Raw genomic sequence first — 24,617 nt, forward strand, 5'->3', positions numbered from 1 at the left:
TCTCAGCCTCGCAAGTACTGGGGTTATAGGCTTGTGCCACCACGCTGTTGAATCCCGTCTTTTTTTTGTTTTTTGTTTGTTTGTTTGTTTTTTTCCCCAGACAGGGTTTCTCTGTGTAGTTTTGGTGCCTGTCCTGGATCTCACTCTGTAGACCAGGCTGGCTTCAAACTCACAGAGATCTGCCTGCTCTGCTTCCTGAGTGTTGGGATTATAGGCATGTGCCACCAAAGCCCAGCAGAATCCCGTCCTTTTAAAAGCTGTTTCTGTGGGAATGAGTTTCAGGTTTCTTCCTGGACATCAAGGAACTCTATTGTCATGTGCGGGGTTGTGCTTCTTACAGGCGGCCCAGCATGCTCAGAAGCAGTCCACTGAGCTCTTCCAGTGCATGTACTTTAAAGACAGAGACCCGGAAACGGAGGAGCGCTGCATTGCTGACGGGGTCATTTATTCTATTAGAACAAATGGCGTACTTGTATTTATACCAAGGTATGTTACTTCTCATGCAGAGTTAATTAGAAATCACAGTTAAACCATACCAGTGTTGAACACAAATGATCCATTATATATAACTTACTAAAATATTTATTTAGACTGGGGGTGTGCAGCTCAAAGGTGGAATGCTTACCTAACACACAAAGTGTTTGTTTGATCCCCAGAATCACATACAACCAGGTATGGTGATACATGCCTGTAAAGCAACAGGATCAGAAGTTCAAGGTCATCCATAGCTACATAATGATTTTGATACCAGCTTGCACTATATTAGACCTTATCTCTAAAAAAGAATAAAAGCTTGGCATGGTAGCACGTACCTTTAATCCCAACACTCAAGAGGCAGACACAAGCAGATCTCTGAGTTCAAGATCAGCCTGATCTTCAAAGCAAGCTCTAGGCCAGCCACAGCTACAGAGTGAGACTTTCTCAAACAAACTATATAGTAACATATACAATTCTACATATTCATAAAATTACTGTATGTACACAATATAACATATAGTCAGGAAATAAAGGGCACAATTGGGAGTACATATGTATGCACATCTGTATTAGTCTTAGGATCTTTCTTAGCTAGCAAAGCATTGTTTCTGATCTGCTTCTGTAAAAATGTTTTGGAGGTAAACCACAGGAAGGGTGGCTAAGCATAGAAAATCTGCCTACTAAGACTACATTATCTCGTTTTACCCTGTGATGATTTAGGTTTGGGATTAAAGGTGCTGCTTATCTAAAGAACAAAGATGGCTTAGTGATCTCGTGTGGCCCAGAGAGCAGCTCTGAATGGAAGCCAGGATCCCTGCAACGATGTCAGAACAAGATCACTTCTACCACAGCTGGAGGACAGTCAGTTACATTTCATCTGTTTGACCATGTGACAGTAAGTCTGCGTACTTAGTGTTATTTTTTTTTTTTTTTTAAGGGGGAAGGGGGTTTGGCTTTGGTTTTTTTCAAGACAGGGTTTCTCTGTGTAGTTTTGGTGCCTGTCCTGGATCTCTCTTTGTAGACCAGGCTGGTCTCGAACTCACAGAGATCCGCCTGCCTCTGCCTCCCGAGTGCTGGGATCAAAGGCATGCACTGCCACCGCCGCCACCACCACCTGGAAAGTGTTTTCAATGTGAAGAAAAAAGGGACATGATGTAGTAACATGTGTCTCTGTTCTAGGTTAGAATATCCGTCCAGGCCTTGCGTTGCCATTCTGACACCATCAGGCTTGAAATAATAAGTAACAAACCATATATGACTCCAAACCCAGAGCTGTGCCAGCAGAACTCGCTCCTGCTGAAGAGCGAGTTAGTGAAAGAAGTGACCCGATCTGTGGAGGAAGCTCAGCTTGCCCAGGAAGTCAAAGGCAAGGCGCTTCAGGAGTACCAAGAATACTGCCAGACGAAGGGAAGAAGTCTCTACACGCTTCTGGAGGAGATAAGGGACCTTGCTCTTCTGGATGTTTCAGACAGTTGTGCAATGTGAAATACTTCCACCTCAATAAAGAGCTTCGTCTTAGGTGTTGTGCTGTCTTTTCAGACTTAAATGTTGTCACTTGTTCTAGCTGAAGGAGATTAAGTGGGTACTTCACATACTCGTGCAATGTTCTCACACCTCACTGAAGTAGAACCAGCTCCCTATATAAAACGGGTTTTTTGTTGTTGGTAGTGGTGTTGTTTTGTTGGTTTTGTTTTTTTGAGAGAGGGTTTCTCTGTGAAACAGTTCTGGCAGTCCTGGAACTCACTCTGTAGACCAGGGCGACCTTGAATTCGAGAGATCCATCTGTCTCTGCCTCCCAAGTGCTAGGATTAAAGGCATGCACCACTACTGGCTACTAGAAACTGACTTTTCAGCAGTTGAAAAGACAGTGATCAGCTGTAAAAGGCAGGTTGCTAGTCTCTCTATAGTAAATCCAAAATTATCTTGCTTCAAATCAATTTAGTTTTTTGAGACTGTCTTATTTTGTAGCCTTGGCTGACCTAGAACACACTATGTAGACCAAGCTGATCATTGAGATCCTCCTGCTTCTGCCTCCAGACTACTGGGATTAAAGGTATGTGCCACCACACTTGGCTCAAATTGATTCTTTCAAATGAAGTTTACTTTTGTAATTTTTACAGACATATTTGGGCCATAGGTCCCTCTGACATCATTTAGCCATTTGGGGTAAGACAGTCCTGTCCACCTTCCTCTTCAAAACTTATTTCATGTTTGATTCACAATTTCCCAATTGTTCTGGCACCAGCTGGACACAGGGCAGAGTGGGTGGTGGGCTGCACTTTAAGTCTTACCTTAAACTCCTGTCCCACCCTCAAATTCTGTTGTGTGTACCTCCAATGGCCAGGCTTTCCCAAGAGAAATGTTCCTGAACTCACCACTGGAAAAGTGCTTCTCCCCCGGCCCTTCTGATTCAGTGAGTGTGTCTGGAAGCCGGATGAGTAAGCCATTTCTCCACTATCAGTGCATGCTGAGACCAGCCTCCATCTTCTAGCTGTTCCCTGTCTAAAGCGAGCCCATCCTCTTGATTCATTTTCCCCTGGCCAATCACTGATAGTTCCCACAAGCCCACAACCCATAGTGTGTGCCAAACCATGTCACTCCCAATGGACTTGATGTCAGCCCAAGATGTCACCTATCCTGCCTTAGGGATGAAAACCACTGCAGCATCACCACCCTCTCCCTAAGGAAGAGGCAAGAGACCTTTTCTTTTTCTTTTTTTAAAGACTTATTTATTATGTATACAGTGTTCTGCCTGCATGTGTCACTGAAGGCCAGGGCACCAGATCTCATGATAGATGGTTGTGAGCCACCATGTGGTTGCTGGGAATTGAATTCAGGACCTTTGGAAGAGCAGCCACTGCTCTTAACCTCTGAGCCATCTCTCCAGCCCAAGAGACCTTTCCTTTAGAACTACTGTCGTTGTCACTAAAGGTTAGCTCCTTTGTCTTCAGTGTTTTCCCCAACTCTAGTGGGAATTTGCTGGCAAGAACCAGACCATAAACTTCTCCACCTGGTGCTTTCTCAATTCTGGCCCTCCACCACATTCATAAAGCAAGCAAACTCCTGTCAGGTTCTCTCTTCATCTGGTCCATCACATCTAACCTCCTAGTCATCATTCCCAAGTCTCTATTTCTGACATTACACACACACACACACACACACACACACACACACACACGCTTCCCACTACTGAGAATCCCCTCTACCAACTGACAGTTCTTTCATGTGACCCTTCGCTGCACACTGTCCCTCACAATACTCTCCAAGTTTCTTTCCAACAAATGAATCTGGAACATATGAGGACCATCCTGATTTCTGAAGATGCTGGAGTTTCATACCCATGGTCTTACACACCCTACACAAGCCCTCTAGCACATTCTCAACCTATAAACATCTCTGAACTCGCCTACCATCATTAATGGGGAGGCATTATCAACCTTTTATGTGATCTTTTAAACACTAAAGTCACTTCAAAATACAGGCAAGCTGGGTGTTGTGGCACACACCTTAGTTCTAGCTAATACACATGGTAGATGCATGCAGTTCCCAGTGAGTTTTGAGATCAACTGAGGTTACAGTGAGACCCTGTCTGAAGGCAAAAGCAGGGATGATGTAATGAGAGCGGGTCTCAAGAAAACTACAGTCAAAACCCTTAACCATTTCAGCAAGTTCAAATTGTGTAACTAAATCATGGTGAGAAACTCAAATCCTAAGAACTGTTTGCAAAATACATTTATTTCTTTATAAAAACAGACCTTAAAAAAAAAGATCTTAATAGTCAGTGCATATTTACATTTTAAAACATTATCCAATTTAGTGAGAAAGAATTCAGTGTAAACTAGAAATAGCTTATAAAGCCAAATTTATACAGAATACCAAAAATAAATAGACTTACTAAAGTAAGTAGGAAACACAATTATAAATAGTCATTGTATTTTAAGCAGGAATCCATAGAAATCTTATGACTTAAGAGACTTACACAAAGTAGAAAAATTTACAAATAACCCCAAACTTGCAGGATTCTCTTGTGGAAGCCTGGTTACTTGGAACATGTCTGGATTAGTCTAAGTTAGTATGGTTCAGCTGTTTGTCCTCTGCTTTGAGCTGTTCCTCTTCATCTGTATTGGCAGAAGGAACATCATGTGGACAATCTGCAGCGTCTGTGTTTAATCCACCTGACTCTTCTTGCTCCTCACCAGTACTGCTCTCTTCAACTGGCTGTGCCCAGGATGTACTCATTAACTCATCTGAGAGAGGAATCATATCAATATTACTCAGTATAAGCAACTGATCCAATCTTGATAAACACAAATCTCTCCAAAAGCTTACTCAGTAGAAACAAATCTATAATCACCTAAATGACTACTAAAGTCTAAATAAAAACCAGTTTTTCACACATGCATAAAGCACACTTAAAATGCCAAGGGTCCCAGGAAAGTGGGTGGAGCTCAGTTGTAGAATCAATACAGATTAGCAAGCATGAGGCCCTGGATTCAATCCTGGCACTCTTACATACAAAAGTTAAGGGTCCTAAATGATACTACATTCAATTCTTCAATCTTACTCTAATACAACTTCTCATTCAAAATAAAACTAGAAAGAGACTCAAAGAAATCAGACGCAGAGCAGGCAAGATGACTCTGTGGTTAAGGTACTTCCTGTCAAGTCTGAATGATCCAATAGCGGAAGGACAGAACAGCTTCCCAAGTTGTCCTGACTTGTATGCTGTGGCACATGCAGGAGTAGGCACATATGCACACACAAGCACAATGTCAAGACAAGTGCAATTAAATTTTATGTCAAAGTGATCTATGATAAAGAAAATTTAAGCAAGGATGAGGGCACATGCCTATTCAGCACGTAGAACCATGTCTGGGGGAATAAAAAAGAAACCTTAAGATACTTTTTTGTATTTGGTCAAAATGTAAGTTATAGAGTATAAAAAGAAAATGAGCCTTAAATCCTTATTGTCAAGTGTACTTTGAGATGGCAAGAAGCAACTGCTCTGCATCATTACATCTTTGTGTGATGATTTTTAATATTTGTTATTTTTCCTTATGTGTAGCTATGTGCACAGAGTGCAGGAGCCCCTTGAGGTCAGAGTCATCAAATCTCCTGGAACCAGTTACTAACAGTCATGAGCCACCTGACGTGGGTGCTAGGATCCCAATTCTGGTACTCTGGAACTGCAGCAAGTATTCTTAACCAGCCAGGCGGTGATGGCGCATGCCTTTAATCCCAGCACTCGGGAGGCAGAGCCAGGTGGATCTCTGTGAGTACAAGGCCAGCCTGGGCTACCAAGTGAGCTCCAGGAAAGGCGCAAAGCTACGCAGAGAAACCCTGTCTCGAAAAACCAGAAGAAAAAAAAAAGTATTCTTAACCAATGAGTCATCTCCATCCCTTCATGATTTCTCACATTATACTAATAAAAAAGGTTTATTTGTGAAGATAAAAATGAGATATCTTAACTGAAAATCAAGACTGGGCTACAACATTCACTTGAGAATTGTTATATTGGACGAAACATTTTACAATGGTATTTACTTACTACAATTCTTTTTTTTAGGTTTTCATTTTTATTTATATGTACATGCACACAAGTGTGTAGGTGCCCAACAAGGCCAGAAGAGGGCAATGGATCCCTTAGAACTGCAGTTATAAGCTACTGTGAACCACATGATGTAGATGCTGAGAACCAAACTTCAGTCCTCTGCAGGAGCAGCAAGCGCTTATTTTAACTGCTGACCCATCTATCCAACCTCATTTGCTATAATTATTTTTTCCATTTCAAAAGGAAACTGGATTACAAACAGACGTATTCCCAACTTTTGTTCTGAGACAAGGTCTTTCCTTTGTAGCTCAGGCTAGCCTAGAACTATGTAGTCCAGGATACCCTTGCTTAATCTCCCTGCTTTAGTCTAGTAAGTGCCAGCGTATGCCACTAAACCTGGCTCATAAACTTTAAATTACCTTAAAATTAATTCTCAGTAATTTCATATAATGTATAATTCTTTTAAAACAAAGTTTTGAGGAGAACTAGAGAGAACACCCAAGTGGCAGCTCACAACCATCTGTAATCCTAGTCCCAGGAGATCTGACACCTCTGACCTTCATGGGCACCAGACACACATGTGGTGCACAGACACATCTGCAGGCAAGACACTCATACACATAAAACAGTAAGGTAATGATTTTTTAAATTCAGTTTTGTGGCTGGAGAGATGGCTAAGCAGTAAAGAATACTTGCTGCTCTTGCAGAAGACCAAAGTTCTAATCCCACCCCCACATGGTAGCTTAACAACCATCCATCAATTTAGTTCCAGGGGATCCAATGCCCTCTTCCGACCTCTGAAGAGAAAAGGAACAAAAATTGTGCAGACTGCTGGCAATGGTGGTGTATGCCTTTAATCCCAGCATTTGAGAGACAGAGGCATGTTTAGTCTACAGAGCAAGTTCCAGGACAGCCAGGACTACACAAAAAAACCTTGTCTCAAAAGACCAAAATGAAAAAATAAAATAAATTAAAAATAAAAATGGGAAGCTTAAGGTAATTTTTTAAGTGAGAAAGAGGTGTTACAGATAAATAAACTATAAAAAGCACAACTTACAAGAGTGGAACAACGTAATAAAAACACTTTAGTACCTGCACACACCTGTAATCTCATCACTTTAGGAGGCTGAGGCAGATCATTAAGTGGGTAAGTGGGAAGTGACTTGTGTAACTTAGTAAGACTTAAATTCAAAATTAAATTGAAGGGCTAAAGATTCAGTTCCCTGAAAGAGTGCTTACCTAGCTTGTAAAAGCCCCTGTTTCAATCTCCAATGTCTGCCAACTCCTAAAAAGGCATTTTAGTACCCTATTTACATCACAGAAAACTACTGCTAATCCTCAGTTAGTACAGAAGACATTGTATTTATTATAAAGTATTACAAGCTTGGAGCAGTGGTGCAAGCCTATAATCTGAGCTAAGAAAGGATAAAGGCAAGTTCAAGGCCTGGCTAGGTTACCAGAATTAGTTTAAGCCTAGCCTGGACAACCTATCGAGATCCTGTCTCAAAAAAAATAAATAAATAAAAAGGGTGTGTGTGTGTGTGTGTGTGTGTGTGTGTGTGTGTGTGTGTGTATGTGCTGAGGATGTAGCTCAGTGGTACAATGCCTGCCTAGCATGTGCAAAGTACTGCGTTCAATCCCCAAAAATTAAAATGTACTGATTCCACAATAATAATTTTCCTAAGTACAATTCTAAAAATATGTGTAAAGTGCTTTAAGATAAGAAGTCAGAGAAGAGTATATTGTTGAAGAATTTGGCACTCTAAGAGAGTTATCCAGAAAACCATCTTAGACTTATACATTCTTTACAGATTCCAAATAGCAAACACACATACACTGACACACACTCTAAAATATACATAAACTTAACATCACTTTTCTATTCCTACAGGTATTTTATTTCAAAAGATAGTAAAGAAGTTAAAATTTTCCTACATGCCCTTGATATTATATGGTAGCTCATAAAAACCAGCATAAAATTTACCATTTTCTAGGGACTGGCTATTACTCAGTAGCTTTGCCTGCCTTCTTTCCAAGGCCAGCTGTTTATTTCTCTCAATTCTCTGTTGCTGCTCTTCTGTTAGGCTTCTACTTGATTCAGAAGCCAACTTCTTGCTGTCAGATGAGCTTGTCAAGAAGGGATCAAATCCAGCAGCAGTTACATCAAGGGGATTAGTTTCTTCAACTTCATCTGCGGCAGAAAATAAAAAGTTAATACAGCTTTAGTATTATAAGAGTTAGAGAAACAACTTATACAGCATTCAACCGAAGCTTTAAAGTGGTAAGTGGCTTGACCTGAAGAAAAAATTTGTAAGGTATGAGAATGTGGCCAGTACCGGCTGATTCAAAAATTTTTATTTATAAAACATTTTTATGTCGAGCTGCAAGTTACATCAAGTGGACATGTTAAATATGTAAAAGGAGTCTGGGGAGGTAGCTCGGTTGGGATAACATGCAAAAAGCCCTGGGTTTGATCTCCAATACTACATAAACTTGGTGATAAACCACTGTAATCCCCATACTTGGGAGATAGAGGCTGGGGTCACCATCGATAGTAGTGACCTCAAGGTCAGCTTGAGAAACAGGTGACCCTGTCTCAAAAATAAAAATGCATAAGGCAGTCAAATGTCAAGGTAGTATAGACCTGTAATTCCAGCACAACAGATAGAGGTGGAAGTAGGCAGGGGAATGAGAAGTTCAAGGTTCTGCTACTTAGCAAGTTTAAAGTTACCCTGGGCTACTTGACACCTTTCTTTTTATTGAGACAGGGTTTCTCTGTATAGGCCTGGCTGTACTGGAATTTGCTCTGTAGACCAGGTTGGCCTCAAACTCAAAGAGATCCACTTGCCTCTGCATCCCTAGTGCTGGGATGCACCACCACCACCTGGCTTGAGAAACCTCTTTAAAAAAAAGTAAAGAAAGGGACTAGAGAGATGACTCAGCGGTTAAAAGCACTGGCTGATCTTCCAGAAGTCCTGAGTTCAATTCCTAGCAACCACATGGTGGCTCACAACCATCTGTAATGAGATCTGGTGCCCTCTTCTGGGCTGTGTCTTTTAAAAAAAAAAAAAAAGGAAAGAAAGATAAAACAGGACAATCATTAATGAAAGGGAGGGATATAATTTTTTTTTAAAAGATTTATTTATTATGTATACAGTCTGTCTGTATATACCAGAAGAGGGTACCAGATCTCATTACAAATGGCCGTGAGGCACCATGTGGTTGCTGGGACTTGAACTCAGGACCTCTGGAAGAACAACTAGTGCTCTTAACCACTGAGCCATCGCTCCAGCCCGGGAGGGATATAATTTTAATAGTGTAGTCAGGAACACATTTTGAAGAGGGTAAGAAAATTAATTATATTGATCCAGGGGAAATTCCAGCAAAAGCTTTAAACTTTTGGGTTTTTTTTGTTTTGGTTCTTCCCCCTCCCCACCAGACAGGGTTTCTCTGTGTTGTTTTGGTGCCTGTCCTAGATCTCGCTCTGTAGACCAGGCTGGCCTCCAACTCAGAGAGATCCACCTGTCTCTGCCTCCCAGTGCCGGGATTAAAAGTGTGCACCACCACTGCCCGGCCCAGATTTTACTTTTAATGAAATAAGAAGCTGCTTCAATTAAGGCAGAGAACTGACTTGACTGACAATAAATCTATTAGAAATATAAAAATCTTAGCCAGGCAGTAGTGACACAAGCCTTTAATCCCAGCACTCAGGAGGCAGAGGCATGCAGATCTCTGTGAGTTCAAGGCCAGCAGGATCTACAGAGCAAGTTCCAAGGAAGCCAGGAATACACAGTGAAACCCTGTCTCAAAAAAAAAACCAAAAAACAAAAAACAACCAAATACCTGATTCCTTTGGAGAAAAACAACCAAGTGAAGAAAGGACAGAGAGGCCCAGTGAGGTGGCTTAGCAAGAAAAAGTGCATGACACTCACATACAAAGTTGATCAATTTTAAAAATATAATTACAGAAAAAGGATAAAGGAAAAAAATATCAGTTAACATTAACAAAATTTCCAGCATTTATAAATGGGCTTCAAAAATTGAAGGTCTAGGGCTGGGAGTGGATCAATGGGTACTAAAGCTTCCTGTGCAAGCATTAGTTCAGATCCCCAGCACTGTACCACAGGGGTGGGAGGAAAATGGTGAGACCCTTTCTCAAAAAAATAAATAAATAATGTGGAGAGGCCAAAGAGATGGCTCAGTGGTTAAGGACATTTATTCTTCTTATAGAGTTCAGTTCCCAGCACCCACACAGTGACTCACAACTCTTTGTAACTCAGCTTCTGAGTTCCAAGGGTACCAGGTATTCACACATTCACATTATGCACATACATACATGTAAAGGCAAAACACAAATAAAACAAGTCCAAAAATTAATGTAGAGAATACAGAAGAACCCTAACATAGACCCCTCTGGCATGTACACATACACATACACACATAATTTTTTTAAATTTATTTTTATGTTATAGGTATTTTGCCTTCATGGTCTGTATACAATGTGTGTGCCTGGTGCCCAAAGGGGCTAGAAGAGGGTGTGTGATCTCCTGACGCTGAAACTGGAGTTACAGGTGATCAGCCACATGGGTATCAAACCCAGGTCCTCTCAAAGAAAAGCCAGTAAGTGCTTCTTAACCACTGAATCATCTCTCCAGGACCCTACCCCAATTCCTTTTTTTTTTTTTTCTGAAAGAGGGACTAGAAGTTTCGTGGGTGACTCACACATAAATTCTAGCAATTGGGAGGCTGCAGATAGAGAATTACCACAAGTTTGAGGCCAGTCTAGGCTACATAATGAGTTCCAGGACAGCCCAGGCTACAGAATGAAGCTATCTCAAGAAAAAGAAATGAACAAAGAGGGGCTGGGAAAGAGCAGCTCAATCGCAGTGCACTTGTTTGCCATGTGCAAAGTCCTGGTTTAATACTCAGTCCTAAGGAAGGAGGAGAGGGAGGAATAGAAGACTCATTAAGCACAGTTCATATGATTCTAATTTCTATCTGGATGTGTGCATCTTAGTGTGTAAAACCAAAATTTGAAATGTTAATCTAGTCCTATTTTCAAATAATTATAGTAAGTATTAGCCCAGAACTTTCTGCATTACATTATTTCTAATGTACAGGTGAGTGTGTATGTATGTGCACATGCATACCATACTATGGAGGTTACAGGACAACTCATAGGAGCTGGTTCTCTCCTTCCACCATGTGGATCCCAGGGACTGAACTATGGTTTTCAGGATTAATAGCAAGTACCTTTACCTGCTAAACCAACTCACCAGCACCAACCCCAACGCCAGACTTTTGGAAGAATTATTCAATCACACTATGCTTGCTTTCAAGTTGTACAGTAATATATTTTTGATAAAAGCAAAAAAATGTTCCAGCACTTGGGAGGCAGAGGTAGGCGGATCTCTGTGAGTTCAAGGCCAGCCTGGTCTACAGAGCAAGTTCTAGGACAGGCTCCAAAACTACACAGAGAAACCCTGTCTCAAAAACAAAAACAAAAAAAACCCTCTTCTATGAAGCTACTTCCCCAGTTAACATAACTATTGTCCTTTGCACCTCACATGTCTAATTATAAGACCCATGAGACTACTGACAATATTTGTCTAACTCAATCTGTATATATAAACTTAATTTTATTCATCTTTTATCCTTGAACCTTCAGCACAATAGTAGACAGCTCAAAAAAGTGCTGCTAAATAAATCAACTAACTAACCCAGGAGCATACAGGCTGTGGTATTCAGTGCACAGTAACTCTTTGGCATACGCCATTTTATGCCATTAATAAGTACCATCATTCCAAAAAATATAAAATCCCAGACTATTTAAACCAGTGGTTCTCATCCTGTCCATCACAACCCCTTTGGCAGTTGAAAGACCCTTTTATAGGGGTCACATATTAAATATCCTGCATATTAGATATTTACATTAAGATTCATAACAACAGCAAAATTACAGTTACAATTGAAATAGAAATGAAAATAATTTTATGGTTGGGGGTCACCCCAACATGAGAACTATATTAAAGGGTCAGTATTAGGAAGGTTGAGAACCACTGATTTAAAGCATAAGAGAATTCTATATGGAGTCTATTATTACTCACCAAATACATTACTAGTTTAAAAAAAAAAAAATGACGGGCTGGAGAGACAGCTCAGTGATTAAGAACACTTGCTGCTCTTTCGGATGACCGGACTTTGGTTCCCAGGACCCGTGTTAGGAAGCTGTACAAATATTTTAAGCAAAGAGTAGGTACTTAAAGGAAGCCTTTTGAGAGAGCATGCATGCAAACCCCAGCAGATTCCTATAGGCTTTGATAAATATGTGCTTTGATACTGAAGAAAGAAAAGAAATAAAATACATAGCTCCTCTCCATCAAGCAGAGGAGCATCAAAAGCTCATACATACACATATCCACATACAAATGACACATTTTTTAAAGTATTTATGTATGGAGCCATCGCACAGAAAATCTGATAACTATACAGACTCTGTCGGCAGGAACCAACTGTTTTGATGTATGTGACCGTCTATGGTTGCACTGTACAATTAACAAATGCAATCAATACCAGGAACAGTCACAAAGGTCTTCATAAAGTCCTACAGCCATGGTTCTGTTTGGTTTTTTTCTTTTGAAACAAGATCTTGCATACTCCAAGTTAGCCTCAAATTCACTACATAGTCAAGGCTGGCCTTGAACTTCTGCATCTCCTACTTCCACCTGCCATATGTGGGGATTACAAACATATGTTACCACACATAGCTCAAGAGTCAACATGCTGAATGAAATGGAAATCTCCATCAACAAATTATTGTTTCTAATTTCCCACAGACAGTTTTTCTGATGGTTTACATACACTCTAGTTTGATGTGTTCTAGCAAGAACTGTAAAAGATCAAAGAAGTCAGCAGGCTTTATTCAATCCCTGGAACCTACATGATGGAAAAACCAACTCAACTCCACAAGTTGACCTGATCTCTACACACTCGCCATGACACATGAGCACAAATATAACATAAATAAATGCTAAAAATGTCCCTATTTTATAAATATTTTCTATAACTGTCTAATGATAGTACAACTGTATCTTTTTTATTGTTTATATATCTGAGACAGGGTCTCAGTATGTAGCCATGGCTGTCCTTGGAGCTCCTTATATAGACCAAGTCTCGAACTCAGAAAGCTCTGCCTGCCTCTGCTTCCTGGGTGCTGGAATTAAAGGCATGTGCACCACCCTGCCAGGCTATAATCATATCTTTAGAAATAAATTTCAAGAGGGAAGGAATCAGGGGAAGGTAACATGGACTTGAACAAAGTACAATGACATACACATGAAAATCTCAAGGTGAAGCACATTCTTTTGATGGGGAAGAGGTGAGACAGGGTCTCTCTATGTAGTTTTTGCAGACCTGGAACTATGCAGACTAGGCTGGCATTCGATTCACAAAGATCCACCTGCCTCTGCACACACGGTGGTAGCACACCCCTTTAATCCCAGCACTCAGGAGGCAGAGGCAGGCGGATCTCTGAGTTTGAGGCCAGCCTGGGCTATAGAGTAAGTTCCGGAAAAGGCGCAAAGCTACAGAGAAACCCTGTCTCAAAAAACAAAACAAAACAAAACAAAAAAAGGCATGTTGCCACCATACCTGATTAAAACTCATTCTTTTCTATGCTAACTAAAACCAATAAAAAAGAAACAAGTATCAAATGTAACTATTACTGGGCTAAGGAGCTGTCTCAGTGGGGAAGGCACTTGCTGTCAAGCCCGACAACCGAGTGCAATCCCTGGAATCGACACAGTAGAAGGCTGTCCTCTGTAGTAAGTACCCATATGAATAAATAGGTGCTCATTACACTCACACATTTACCAAATTCTAGACTTAATTCATGGTATAGCTGTTAACTATACTGTAATTATGTAATTACATAATGGGTTAAGACCTCACTTGTATATATAATATTGCCTATCCCAGCTAGGCCCATTTCTAAAAGCTAAGTTGTGATAAAGTAAATGAACTTGTAATTACCATTATTGTTAACAAAATCTTCATGTACAATAGGAAGATCAAGTCGAATTCGTTTTAAACAGGTCTGAAAAAAAGACATTTTTTTCCATTTTTATTAATAAGTTAGGGAGGAAACAATCACTTATTCATATCTGAAAGAGTTGTTCTTCAAATAATGACTATTAATTTTCCTGTCTACAAGACAGATTTCAAAAGGAAGACCCCCTAATAGCAATTCAGCCTCAACTAAACCCATCCTTGTACTACTTAGCATTGTGAATGACATTCATGATAATCACACTTACCTGAACCTCCTTTTTATTTCCTAGGTTTTCAACTCTGTCAATAAAATCTTCAAATTGCAGCTTGGGGAATAGCCTATGTGCCCAGTGCTCCATGTGTCTGATTAGCGTTTTCAAGTCTTCAGCCTGACACATAAAAATAAAAATGCTGAACAGAAGACTCAATCTCACAGCTGACCCTGTCAGCAGATTTTAGTATTTAAAGGCAATGCCAAAGTCACTGCTGTCATATTTATAAGGCTAAGAAACTTTTAGAAAGAAATAGAAAGTTCTAAAGGCTTGGAAGACCACAATCTCAGAAAGCATTGAGTAAGAGCACTGAATACAGATTTTGTTTTTAGAAATTAGAAGGAAATATAGTAGTACAGGGCTGGGAAGACAGTTCAGTTGGCTAAGTGCCTGGAGAATAAGCCTGAGAACCAGTGTTCAATCCCTAGCCCCACAAAAAAAAAAAAAATCCAAGTATAGTGGCTATACTGGCTACTTATGTCAACTTGACACAAGCTAGAGTCACTGGAGAGGAGGAGCCTTAGTAGAGAAAATGCCTCAGTGAGATCAGATTCTAGGCAGGCCAGTAGGGTATTTTCTTTTCTTTTTAAAGATTTATTTATTTATTTATTTATTTATTTATTTATTTATTTATTTATTTATTATTATGTATACAATGTTCTGCCTGTAGGCTAGAAGAAGGCGCCAGATTTCATTATGGATGGTTGTGAGCCACCATATGGTTGCTGGGAATTGAACTCAGGACCTCTGGAAGAATAGTCAGTGCTCTTAACCTCTGAGCCATCTCTCCAGCCCAGTAGGGTATTTTCTTAACTAGTGACTGAGAGCGCCCAGCCCATAGTGAACGGTACCATTCTTGGGCAGGTGGTCTTGGGTTCTGTAAGACAGCAGGCTGAGCAGAGAGTAAGGTCAGTAAACAGCATTCTTCCATGGCCTCTGCTTCAGCTCCTGTCTCCAGGGTCCTGCCCCATTTGAGTTCCTGTCCTGACTTCCTTCAGTGACAAACAGTATGGAAGTGTACGTCAAATAAACCCTTTCCTCCCCAACTTGCTTTAGTCGTGGTGTTTCTTCACAGCAATAGAAACCCTAAGACAGTGGCAGACCCTTGCAACCCTAGTGCTGAAGAAACAAAGACAGGCTGACACTGAGGCTCGCTGGATAGAGCCTGAGGAAGCACATCTGAAGTTGAACTCTGGCAACAACATACACATGCACACCCACACACTGAGGGGAAACAACAATACAAAACTAGAACAAAGTTGCCAGGCATGGTGGCACACACCTTTGATGCCAGCACTGGGGAGGCGGGTAGATCTCTGAGTTTGAGGCCAGCTTGGTCTATATATCGAGTGTCACGGCAGCCAGGACTACACAGAGAAACCCTGTCTGCCTGCCTGCCTGCCTGTCTCTCTCTCTCTGATTTTTGTTTTTCAAGACAGGGTTTCTCTGAATAACAGCCCTCGATGCCCTGGCACTTAGTGTATAGACCAGGCTGCCCTGGAATTCAGAGATCTGCCTGCCTCTGCCTCCTGAGTGCTGGGAGTAAAGGTGTACGCCACCACACCCATTGAGAAACTCTGTCTTAGATAGATAGATAGATAGATAGATAGATAGATAGATAGATAGATAGGTTAGGTAGATAGATAAATCTTTATCAATGATAAAATGTCTCAAAAAAACTAATCACTAATCATTGGGGCTAAAGAGACGGCTCAGTGGTGAACACTTGCTGCTGCAGAGGACCCAGATTCAGTTCCCAACACCTAAATGACAGCTCAAAACCATCTGTACCCTCAGTTCCAGATCTTACACTCTCTTCTGACCTCTACTAGCATTGTACACACACACAGTACACAAACATATATGCAGGCAAAACCCTCACATAAATAAAAAAATAAATACTGTATTTTTTTTTTTTTTTGAGACAGGGTTTCTCTGTGTAGCCGTGGCTGTCCTGGAACTCAGAGATCTACCTGCTTCTGCCTCCCAAGTGCTGGGATTAAAGGTGTGTAGCACCATGCCTAGCTTGCTTTTTTTTAAAGATTTATTTATTTATTTATTATACATACAGTATTCTATCTGCATGTATGCCTGCACACCAGAAGAGAGCGCCAAATCTCATTAGATGGTTGTGAGCCACCATGTGGTTGCTGGGAATTGAACTCTGGTCCTCTGGAAGAGCAGTCAGTGCTCTTAACCACTGAGCCATCTCTCCAGCCCTCACTACAGCTATTTCTCTAGAGGTTATCACAGACTAACAATAGTATCTGTGATATATGCAGGATAACAGACCCAGTCTCATTGTTATTTTTTAAAAACAAAGAAGCTCTAAAATAAGACAGGTGTGATGACACAGCCTTTAATCCCACCACTTGGGAGGCAAAGGCAGGCAGATCTCTGTGAGTTCAAGGCTGGTCTATTGGTCACTGTACTATTGCTATGAAGAGACACCATGACCAAAGCCACTATTTATTAAAAAAAGCATTTAAGGGACTGGAGAGATGGCTCAGAGGTTAAGAGCATCTGCTGGTTGCTCTTCCAGAGGTCCTGAGTTCAATTCTCAGCAACCACATGGTGGCTCACAACCATCTGTAACAAGATCTGGCGCCCTCTTCTGGCATGCAGACAGAACACTGTGTACATAATAAATGAATCTTTTTTTAAAAGGCATTTAAGTGGGGTCTCATTTAGTTTCAAAGGCTTAGTCTATTATCATCATAGCGGGGGCATGGTGGCATACAGGCAGGCACTAGAGAGCTACATCTTGATCCACAGACATAGAGAGCAGAAGTGGGCCGGGCATGGGCTTCTGAAACCTCAAAGGCTAATCCCAGTGACAACAGGCTAAATCTCCCAATCCTCCAATCTTTTCAAACAGTGCCACTCCCCTATGACTACGCCTTTAAATATATGAGGGGTGGCATTCTTATTCAAATCACCATAGCCATCCAGGGCAACAGACAGTGATAGTGCTGTCTCAAAAAAATTAGTAAGTAAAAGTCTAATATAAAAACCAGGGCTGGAATGTACTCCAGTAGTACTATTTAGCACGTGTTCAAGCACCTGCCCTGGATCCAATGTCCAGTACTAAGAAAGAGGATTAAATGTTTCTTACCTCATGACCCTTCCCCTTGAATTTTATGTTATCAAACACATGCCTTAAGGCTGGAAGCCCTCTCTCTGAAGTTAATCTGTGAAAAGAAATATATTTTGAATTTCAGGTTTTCTAGTCATGTCAAAACTAAGACCATGAAAAAAATATTTCTTCTTAAAATGTTTTCAGGGGTTGGGGTGGAGGTGTTTACAGAACTATCTGATTTCCAAATCATTCAACCAAAGCTTGTAACTGTAGAAGAAAAACACTGTGTGGATGGAAAACTGTAAGTGTATGAGAGTAAATGTCCATACCTAGTAGCATCTAGCTTGGGTAGATTCCTTTTAACTGTTCTCTTTGGTGGTACAGGAACAGGTGCTCCACTTCCTGATTCTAGTGAAACAGAACAAAATTTAGTGTTTAAAAATGTAAGCCCTGGGCCCTGAAGATGATCAGTTGGTAAAGGCACTAGCCACCAAGCCTGACTACTTATGTTCAATCTCCCATACCCACACGGCAGAAGAGAAATGGCTCCTGCAAGCTGTCCTCTGACCTCCATACACAGTGGCACCCACGTGCCCACATACATTCAGATACACACTGCTATCATCTTGAATTAATCTGCTAAAGCAGGACTGTAAGAACAAGGTTAGCCTGAAATATACTGTGAAACCTTGTCTTAAAAACCAACAAACAAACCAGATGGTGGTGGTACATGCCTTTAATCCTAGCACTAGGGAAGCAGAGGCAGGAAGATCTGAGTTTGAGGCCAGCCTGGTCTATAAAAAGAGTTCCAGGTTTCCCAGCCCTTATCTGAGAGTCCAGTTGGTGTACAAGTCCACAAGACAGCAGAGAGTCGAGGCTATATGGAGAAATCCTGTCTCAAAAAAAACCAAACCAAACCAAGAAAACAAACAAAAAACAAATTAAAGAGACACTTGTGAAATTCTCAATACAGACCTTCATCAGGTTCAGCTTCTGCAAGATCTCTCTCAGGAGAGGCTGGAGGTGGGAAGGGAGGAAAAATTTCATCTTCTACATGTTCATAATCTGGCATTTCAAATAAGCCATTCTCTTCTTGCTCTGACATCTTTTCCTCCAGAAGAAAAAAAACAAGTTATTTTTATCCATCCAAAACAGTCTTCCTAACTATCACATAATCTAGTTCCATCCACAGTGAAAGCCTTGTTTCAATCACTTAAACCGCATTTCAAATTCATCGAAGATAACAAGTAGAGAAGATAGTAAGTATGGAGAAAAACAATCAGAATCGAGCTGTAATGTAGACTCTACAACTAAATAACTACATGTTTCTTATTGTTGATATTCATGGGTGTTTGCCTGCCTGTATGTCTGTGCGCCAAATGTTTGCAGTGTCTGTGGAGACCAGAAGATACCAGACCACTAGGAATTCAAGTTACAGTTTTGAGCTGCCAAGCAGATGGGAATCAAACCCAGGTCCTCTGTAAGAACAGTGCTCTTAACTGTTACTTAACCACTGAGACATCACTCCAGTCCCCAGGTTACAGATTTTTATTCTTCCAACCTAGACCATAATTTGGGACTGCAAATCCCTACTATCCATTTTGTAGTTCTCAAGTGTCTCAAGGGCATTTATTAACTCATCATATACAAAACTAAATAACTAAATGTCCTCAATTCTGTGAGATGACACCCACCAAGCTGTTCAAGTAAAAGAATTACAAGTCATCTTTGACACTTCCTTCCTGTACTCAATATATCCTGTCCAATTAACTTTTTAAATATTCCTTTAATATTTTTCCTTCAGCCAGGCAGTGGTGGCACATGCCTTTAATCCCAGCACTCATAAGGCAAAAGCAGGTGTACCTCTGAGTTCAAGGCCAGTCTGGTCTACAACACTGGCGGTTTCATGTCAGCCAGGGCTACACAGAGAAACCCTGTCTCAAACAAACAAACAAACAAAAACCTGAAATAGAGCTAGAGGAGATGGTGCACATGTTAATCGAGGCACTCAGGAGTCAGAGGCAGGCATATCTCTGAGTTGAGGCCAGTATGATCTACATAGCAAGTTCAGGACAGCAAGGGCTAGAGAGAAGTCCTGTCTCGAAGAACTAAGAAACAAGACAAAAACAAAAAACTCACTTTACCAAACACCCAGGTTCTTTAAAATGAAAATGGTTTTTTTGAAGGAATTTGAAAAGAGAGAGTATGATAGATATGGTATGAGGTAAAGTTGGCATGGAATAAATTTTATTCTTTTGTTTTTTGGTTTTTCAAGATGGTTTCTCTGTGTAGCCCTGACTGTTCTGGAACTAGATCTGTAGACCAGGCTGGCCTCTAACTCAGAGATCCACCTGCTTCTGCCTCCTAAATACTGGGATTAAAGGCCTGCCCCACAACTACTCAGCTAAATTTTTTTTAATTTATTTTCATGTGCATTCATGTTTTGCCTGCATGTATATGTCTGTGTGAAGGTGTTGGATCCCCTGAAATTGGAGTTACAAGCAATTATGAGCTGCCATGTGGGTGATGGGAATTGTACCTGGGTCCTCCGGAAGAGTAACCAGTGCTCTTAACTGTTAAGCTATCTCTCCAACCCCTTATTCTTTTTTTAAAGGGGTCTCTTGATCCAGGCCAGCCTTGAACTTGCTATGTAGCCAAGGCTGGCCTTGAGTTCCTGATTTTCTTTCTTCAAGTGCTGGGATTACAGGTGCCACCATGCCTAGCAAGCTCATGCCTAGTAACTTGCTCTGTAGACCAGGCCAGCTTCAAACTCAGCCAAGATCCACCTGTTTCTGCCTCCTGAGTACTGGGAAAAAAGGTAAGCACCACCACCTCCCAGAAAAGATTTATTTTTACCTACGTGTTCGCCTGTGTGTTTATGAGCAATATGCATGTGTAGGTATCCAAAGAAGCAAAAGGGTGATGGATCGGGACTGGAGAGATGGCTCAGAGCTTAAGAGCACACTGGCTGCTCTTCCAGAGGTCCGGAGTTCAGTTCCCAACAACCACATGGTGGCTCACAACCATCTGCAATGAGATCTAGTGCCCTCTTCTGGCTTGCAGGCATACATGCAGGCAGAACACTGTATAGATAATAAAGAAATTTTTTTTAAAAAGGTGATGGATCACCAGAATCTACAAGTTACAAGGTTTGAGTGGTGGGAACAGAACCCAGGTCCTTTCCAAGAGCAGTAAATATTACGCCCACCGAGCACCATTTTTGTTGTTTGAAATAAGGTCTTATATAGGCCAAGCTGGCTTCCAACTTATCTTCCTGCCTCTACTCCCCAAGTGCTAGCATTACGTGCATTTTGAAAGCTTTTCCCTGACCCCTAATTTCTTTCAAGTTTTAACCATTACCTCACCAGGAAAACCTATCTCAAATCAGGAGTGATCGCACAGCCTGTGATCCCAACACACAGAAGGTAGAGGCAAGAGGAATAGAGTTCAAGGCCACCCTCAGTTATACAGACTCAGAGACAGACCATTCAAATGTCCCTAAACTGAATAACACTGTGTGTGTGTGTGTTCGCACACGTGCAAGCCGAAGGACAACCTTCACAAGTTCTCTCCTTTCACCCTCTTGGAATCAGATTCAAATCATCAGATTTATACTGCAAGCACTTTTACCTGATAAGCCACCTTGACGGCCCAGAATCCTCTTTTAAGAATAAACATCACCATGCAGAAGTTTCCCAGGAATCATTATTTCTCTATTAGGTTTTATTTATTTAATGTTAGTCTCCTATACTGAACTATAGCTCTCTTACAAGAAAAATCAGACAGGTCTGATTGTGTGTTCCACCACTATGTCCCCAATGTGGTACACAACAGGTACTCAATATATATCTACTCAAGAAAAGAATTAAAAAAGAATTCCAAGCCAGTAACAGTGATCTGCACTGTAATCCCAACACTTAGGAATCTAAAGCAGGAGCCCAGGAGGCCAGTCTGGGCAACAGAGTCCTTGTCTATGCACACACACAGCACACAACGCAGCTCAGTTGGTGGAGAGCTTGGCTACCATTCACAGAGCCCTGGCTTCAAATTCCCAGTACCCCATAAACTAGGTGTGAGTGTGAAGAGGTGCATGGACTTGTGATACCAGCCCTCAGATCAGTGTGCCAGCACCCACACTGAACAGCTCACCAATGCCTCTAACTACAGCTTCGGGCGATTTGACACCTGACCTCAAGTGCACATATCCCTCGCCTCACACATTCTTAAAAATAAATCTTCAAAACAGTAAATTTCGCCCGGCAGTGGTGGCGCACGCCTTTAATCGCAGCACTCGGGAGGCGGAGGCAGAGGCAGGCGATCTCTGTGAGTTCGAGGCCAGCCTGGTCTACAGAGCGAGATCCAGGACAGCCAGGGCTACACAGAGAAACCCTGTCTCGAAAAACCTAATTTCCAGCCGAACACTCGCCACACCTGTGACTGACGTACAGGTTTTTTTCCCCCGGCTGTCAAACAGAAGCTCCTCACCTTCAAGGACTCCAGCATCCCGACTCACCCGGGGCCATCCCCAAAATGATCACATCTCCCTTCCCGCTTCTCGAGCCTTCCCATCCTCCGTCCGGTCCAGCGGCCGTGCGCGCGGGAAAGGCAGCACCGCAGGGGCAGGCCCGCCGCCCTCCCGCCCCGGGGCGCCTCCCGCCCGCTCCGTCTGGTCCTCCTCTGGCGACCCCAGTTCCCGCGCCCCGCGCTGAGCTTCCAGCACTGCCGCTCCGTCCAAAGTCGCTCTCGCCGACCCCGATCTCACCTCACACAAACCGCCGCCACCGCCGAGCGCGCGAACAGCGCCTCTCGCGAGACTCGGGAACTTCCCCCTCCGCGAGAAGAGTTGGGAAGTTTGGCACCGACGGTACCCGAAGCGGCCTGGGCGGAGCCTAAGGACCCGGGCCCCGCCCACCCGCGCTCGGAAGCCGGCTTTCCCATCCCGAGCATCTTAATAAGGTGATGCTCGGAGTTCGTACTCTCTGGGCACCTCGTTCGCTTTCGAAATAGGCCTCCGTGGAAACGGAGTGGTGGAAGCCGGGGAGTGAGAGCGTTCTCCTGGAATCCCAGCACTCGGGATTCGGAGACAGGCGGATGTCTCTGAGTTCGAGGCCAACATTGTCTACAAAGCGACAACCAGGATTGTTACAGAGAGAAACTCTGCCTCAAAAAGCAAACAACAACAAAAAAAAAAGATAAAGATGCCAGAGAGATGGTTTAATCATTAAAAACGCATGTTGCTCAGGCAGAGGACTCAAGTTTGGTTTCCAACACTGACTAGTGGGTCACAACCTTGTATACTACCAGGGCATCTGGGGCCCTCTTCCGGCCTCCGGAGCACCAAGCACCCTAGTGGTTCACATACAAAAAGCCATGCAAATAAAAGACGTCTTAAAAAAAAAAAAAAAAAAGAGGTGGGGGGTGGGGCAGGCTGGAGAGATGGCTCTGCAGTTAAGAGTACTGGCTGTTCTTGCAGATGTCTTAAGTTCAGTTCCCAGCACCCACATGTCAGCGCTCACAACTGTCTGTAACTCCAGTTCCAGGGGATCTGAAACCCTCACACAGTGTCCATAAAATAAAATTAAATAGATATAAAAAAAATGAGATGGTGAGAAAAACAACCAATGCTAGCCTCTTGACTCTGTACCCCAATATCCACCTACAAAATAATAATAGAGCTGGATGAAGCCAAGCGGTGGTGGCACACGCCTTTAATTTCAGCACTTGGGAGGCAGAGGCAGGTAAATCACTGAGTTCGAGGCTAGCCTGGGCTACAAAGCGAGTTCCAGGACAGCCAGGAATGTTACACAAGAGAAACGCTGTCTCTAAACATCAAGAAAAGAAACAGAGCTGGATGGAACTGTAGAGACTGCTCAACAGTAAGTATTTGCCGCTTCTGTGTTAATCCCAAAGATTCGAGGAGAAAGAAAGACCACGGACAAAAATTACCATGGCTAAATTAGTTAAAGCAAGCTTTTTTATTCACATACACTAAAAGTGGGGCTTAAGGGGCTGGAGAGACGGCTCAGAGGTTAAGAGCACTGGCCGCTCTTCCAAAGGTCCTGAGTTCGATTCCCAGCAAATGTATGGTGACTCACAATCATAAAAATGAGATCTGGTGCCTTCTTCTGGTGTGCAGGCAAAACACTGCATACATAATGAAAATAAATAAACGTTAAAAAAAAAAAAGTGGAGTTCAAGAGATCAGCCTTGGATGTGAGGAAGACAAGGTTTTTATAGCTCGGGCAGGGGTTTCCAAATGGGACATTTGGTGGGTAAAATAGGTGGGGCTACAGGAGCAGAACATAAGTGTAATGAGTTCCCCCTTCTGAAGCAAAGTTGTGGTTGCAAGGTAGTTGATAACAACGTGGTCATAATAACCTTTTGAAACAAAGGTAGGGTTGCAAGATGGTTATTACAACTTTTTTTTTAAAAAATAAATGAAATTAAAATTACTAATTTTTAAAAAAAAAAAATAAAAATATAAGTTAATTTGGTTATTTGCACATGTATCTTTTTTTTTTTTTTTTGTGTGATATTACAACTTTTTGAAACAAAGATATGGTTGCCATTTCCTGGAACAGGCAGTTCGGAACCATTTGTAGTTAAGGTCCCAGGTGGGGAGCAGCCCAGTCCTTGAGAAACAGATTTAATCAAAAACAGGAATGAAACTAGTTTGTCTTTACTATAAAATGGCTTTTAAGCCTGAAATGAAGACAAATTGATGCATCACTTGCAGACAATACAGGTTCTGTTCCTAGAACCCACATGGCTACTCATAACCACCTGAAACTCCAGGTCCGGGGGCTCTGCTGCCCTCTTCTGACCTCTGGAGGCACTGCACACACATGCATGCACGTAAAATTCATACACATAAAATAAAAATAAATAAAATTTAAAAACATAATTAGAAGCCAGGCCGTGGTAGCACACGCCTTTAATCCCAGCACTTGGGAGGCCTAGGTAGGCAGATCTCTGTAAATTCAAGGCCAGCCTGGTTTTCAGTGCAAGTTCCAGGACAACCAGGAAACCCTGTCTCGGAAAACAAAACAAATACAAAGAAACACATAATTAGGACCGGAGCAATCCCTTAGCAGATGAAGGCTCTGGCCACCAAGCCTGACTGAGTTCAATGCTTGAGACCCACTAAGTGAAAGGAGAGAACACACTTGATCTCCACACGTGGGGCGCG

The 24,617-nt window shown here is 42.0% G+C and overlaps 2 protein-coding genes and 1 non-coding gene across 6 annotated transcripts in view; 1 reads left to right on the top strand and 2 right to left on the bottom strand.

Moving 5' to 3' along the window:
• Dis3l (DIS3 like exosome 3'-5' exoribonuclease) overlaps positions 1–2,015 on the top strand; it is a 43,831-nt gene extending 41,816 nt beyond the window's left edge. Inside the window, exons 15-17 of the mRNA XM_028866827.2 lie at positions 341–486; positions 1,198–1,372; positions 1,657–2,015. Of these exons, the coding sequence (XP_028722660.1) occupies positions 341–486; positions 1,198–1,372; positions 1,657–1,962 (627 nt within the window). The 3' untranslated portion in view covers positions 1,963–2,015. The remainder of the gene's footprint in view (positions 1–340; positions 487–1,197; positions 1,373–1,656) is intronic.
• A 2,378-nt stretch (positions 2,016–4,393) lies between these two features.
• Tipin (TIMELESS interacting protein) lies at positions 4,394–22,258 on the bottom strand. Of its 4 annotated transcripts, none has more exons than XM_028866859.2 (8): positions 22,191–22,258; positions 18,404–18,533; positions 17,758–17,836; positions 17,465–17,540; positions 14,344–14,466; positions 14,060–14,123; positions 8,013–8,219; positions 4,394–4,724 (listed from the first exon to the last, which is right to left on the bottom strand). In XM_028866859.2, the coding sequence occupies exons 2-8, from the start codon at positions 18,531–18,533 to the stop codon at positions 4,537–4,539; spliced, it is 867 nt and encodes a 288-aa protein (XP_028722692.1). In that variant the 5' UTR covers positions 22,191–22,258; the 3' UTR covers positions 4,394–4,536. The 4 variants fall into 4 exon arrangements, with proteins under 4 accessions (XP_028722692.1, XP_028722701.1, XP_028722683.1 ...); XM_028866868.2 differs by having other exon boundaries at positions 18,404–18,539; positions 22,191–22,250; XM_028866850.2 differs by lacking the exon at positions 22,191–22,258 and adding an exon at positions 21,914–22,184.
• Positions 12,479–12,614, bottom strand: LOC114692167. The gene has a single exon (XR_003734359.1).
• Positions 22,259–24,617: the final 2,359 nt, after the last annotated feature.

Source organism: Peromyscus leucopus, chromosome 7 (genome assembly GCF_004664715.2).
Source record: "Peromyscus leucopus breed LL Stock chromosome 7, UCI_PerLeu_2.1, whole genome shotgun sequence".
In the NCBI taxonomy this organism is placed as follows: Eukaryota; Metazoa; Chordata; class Mammalia; order Rodentia; family Cricetidae; genus Peromyscus; species Peromyscus leucopus.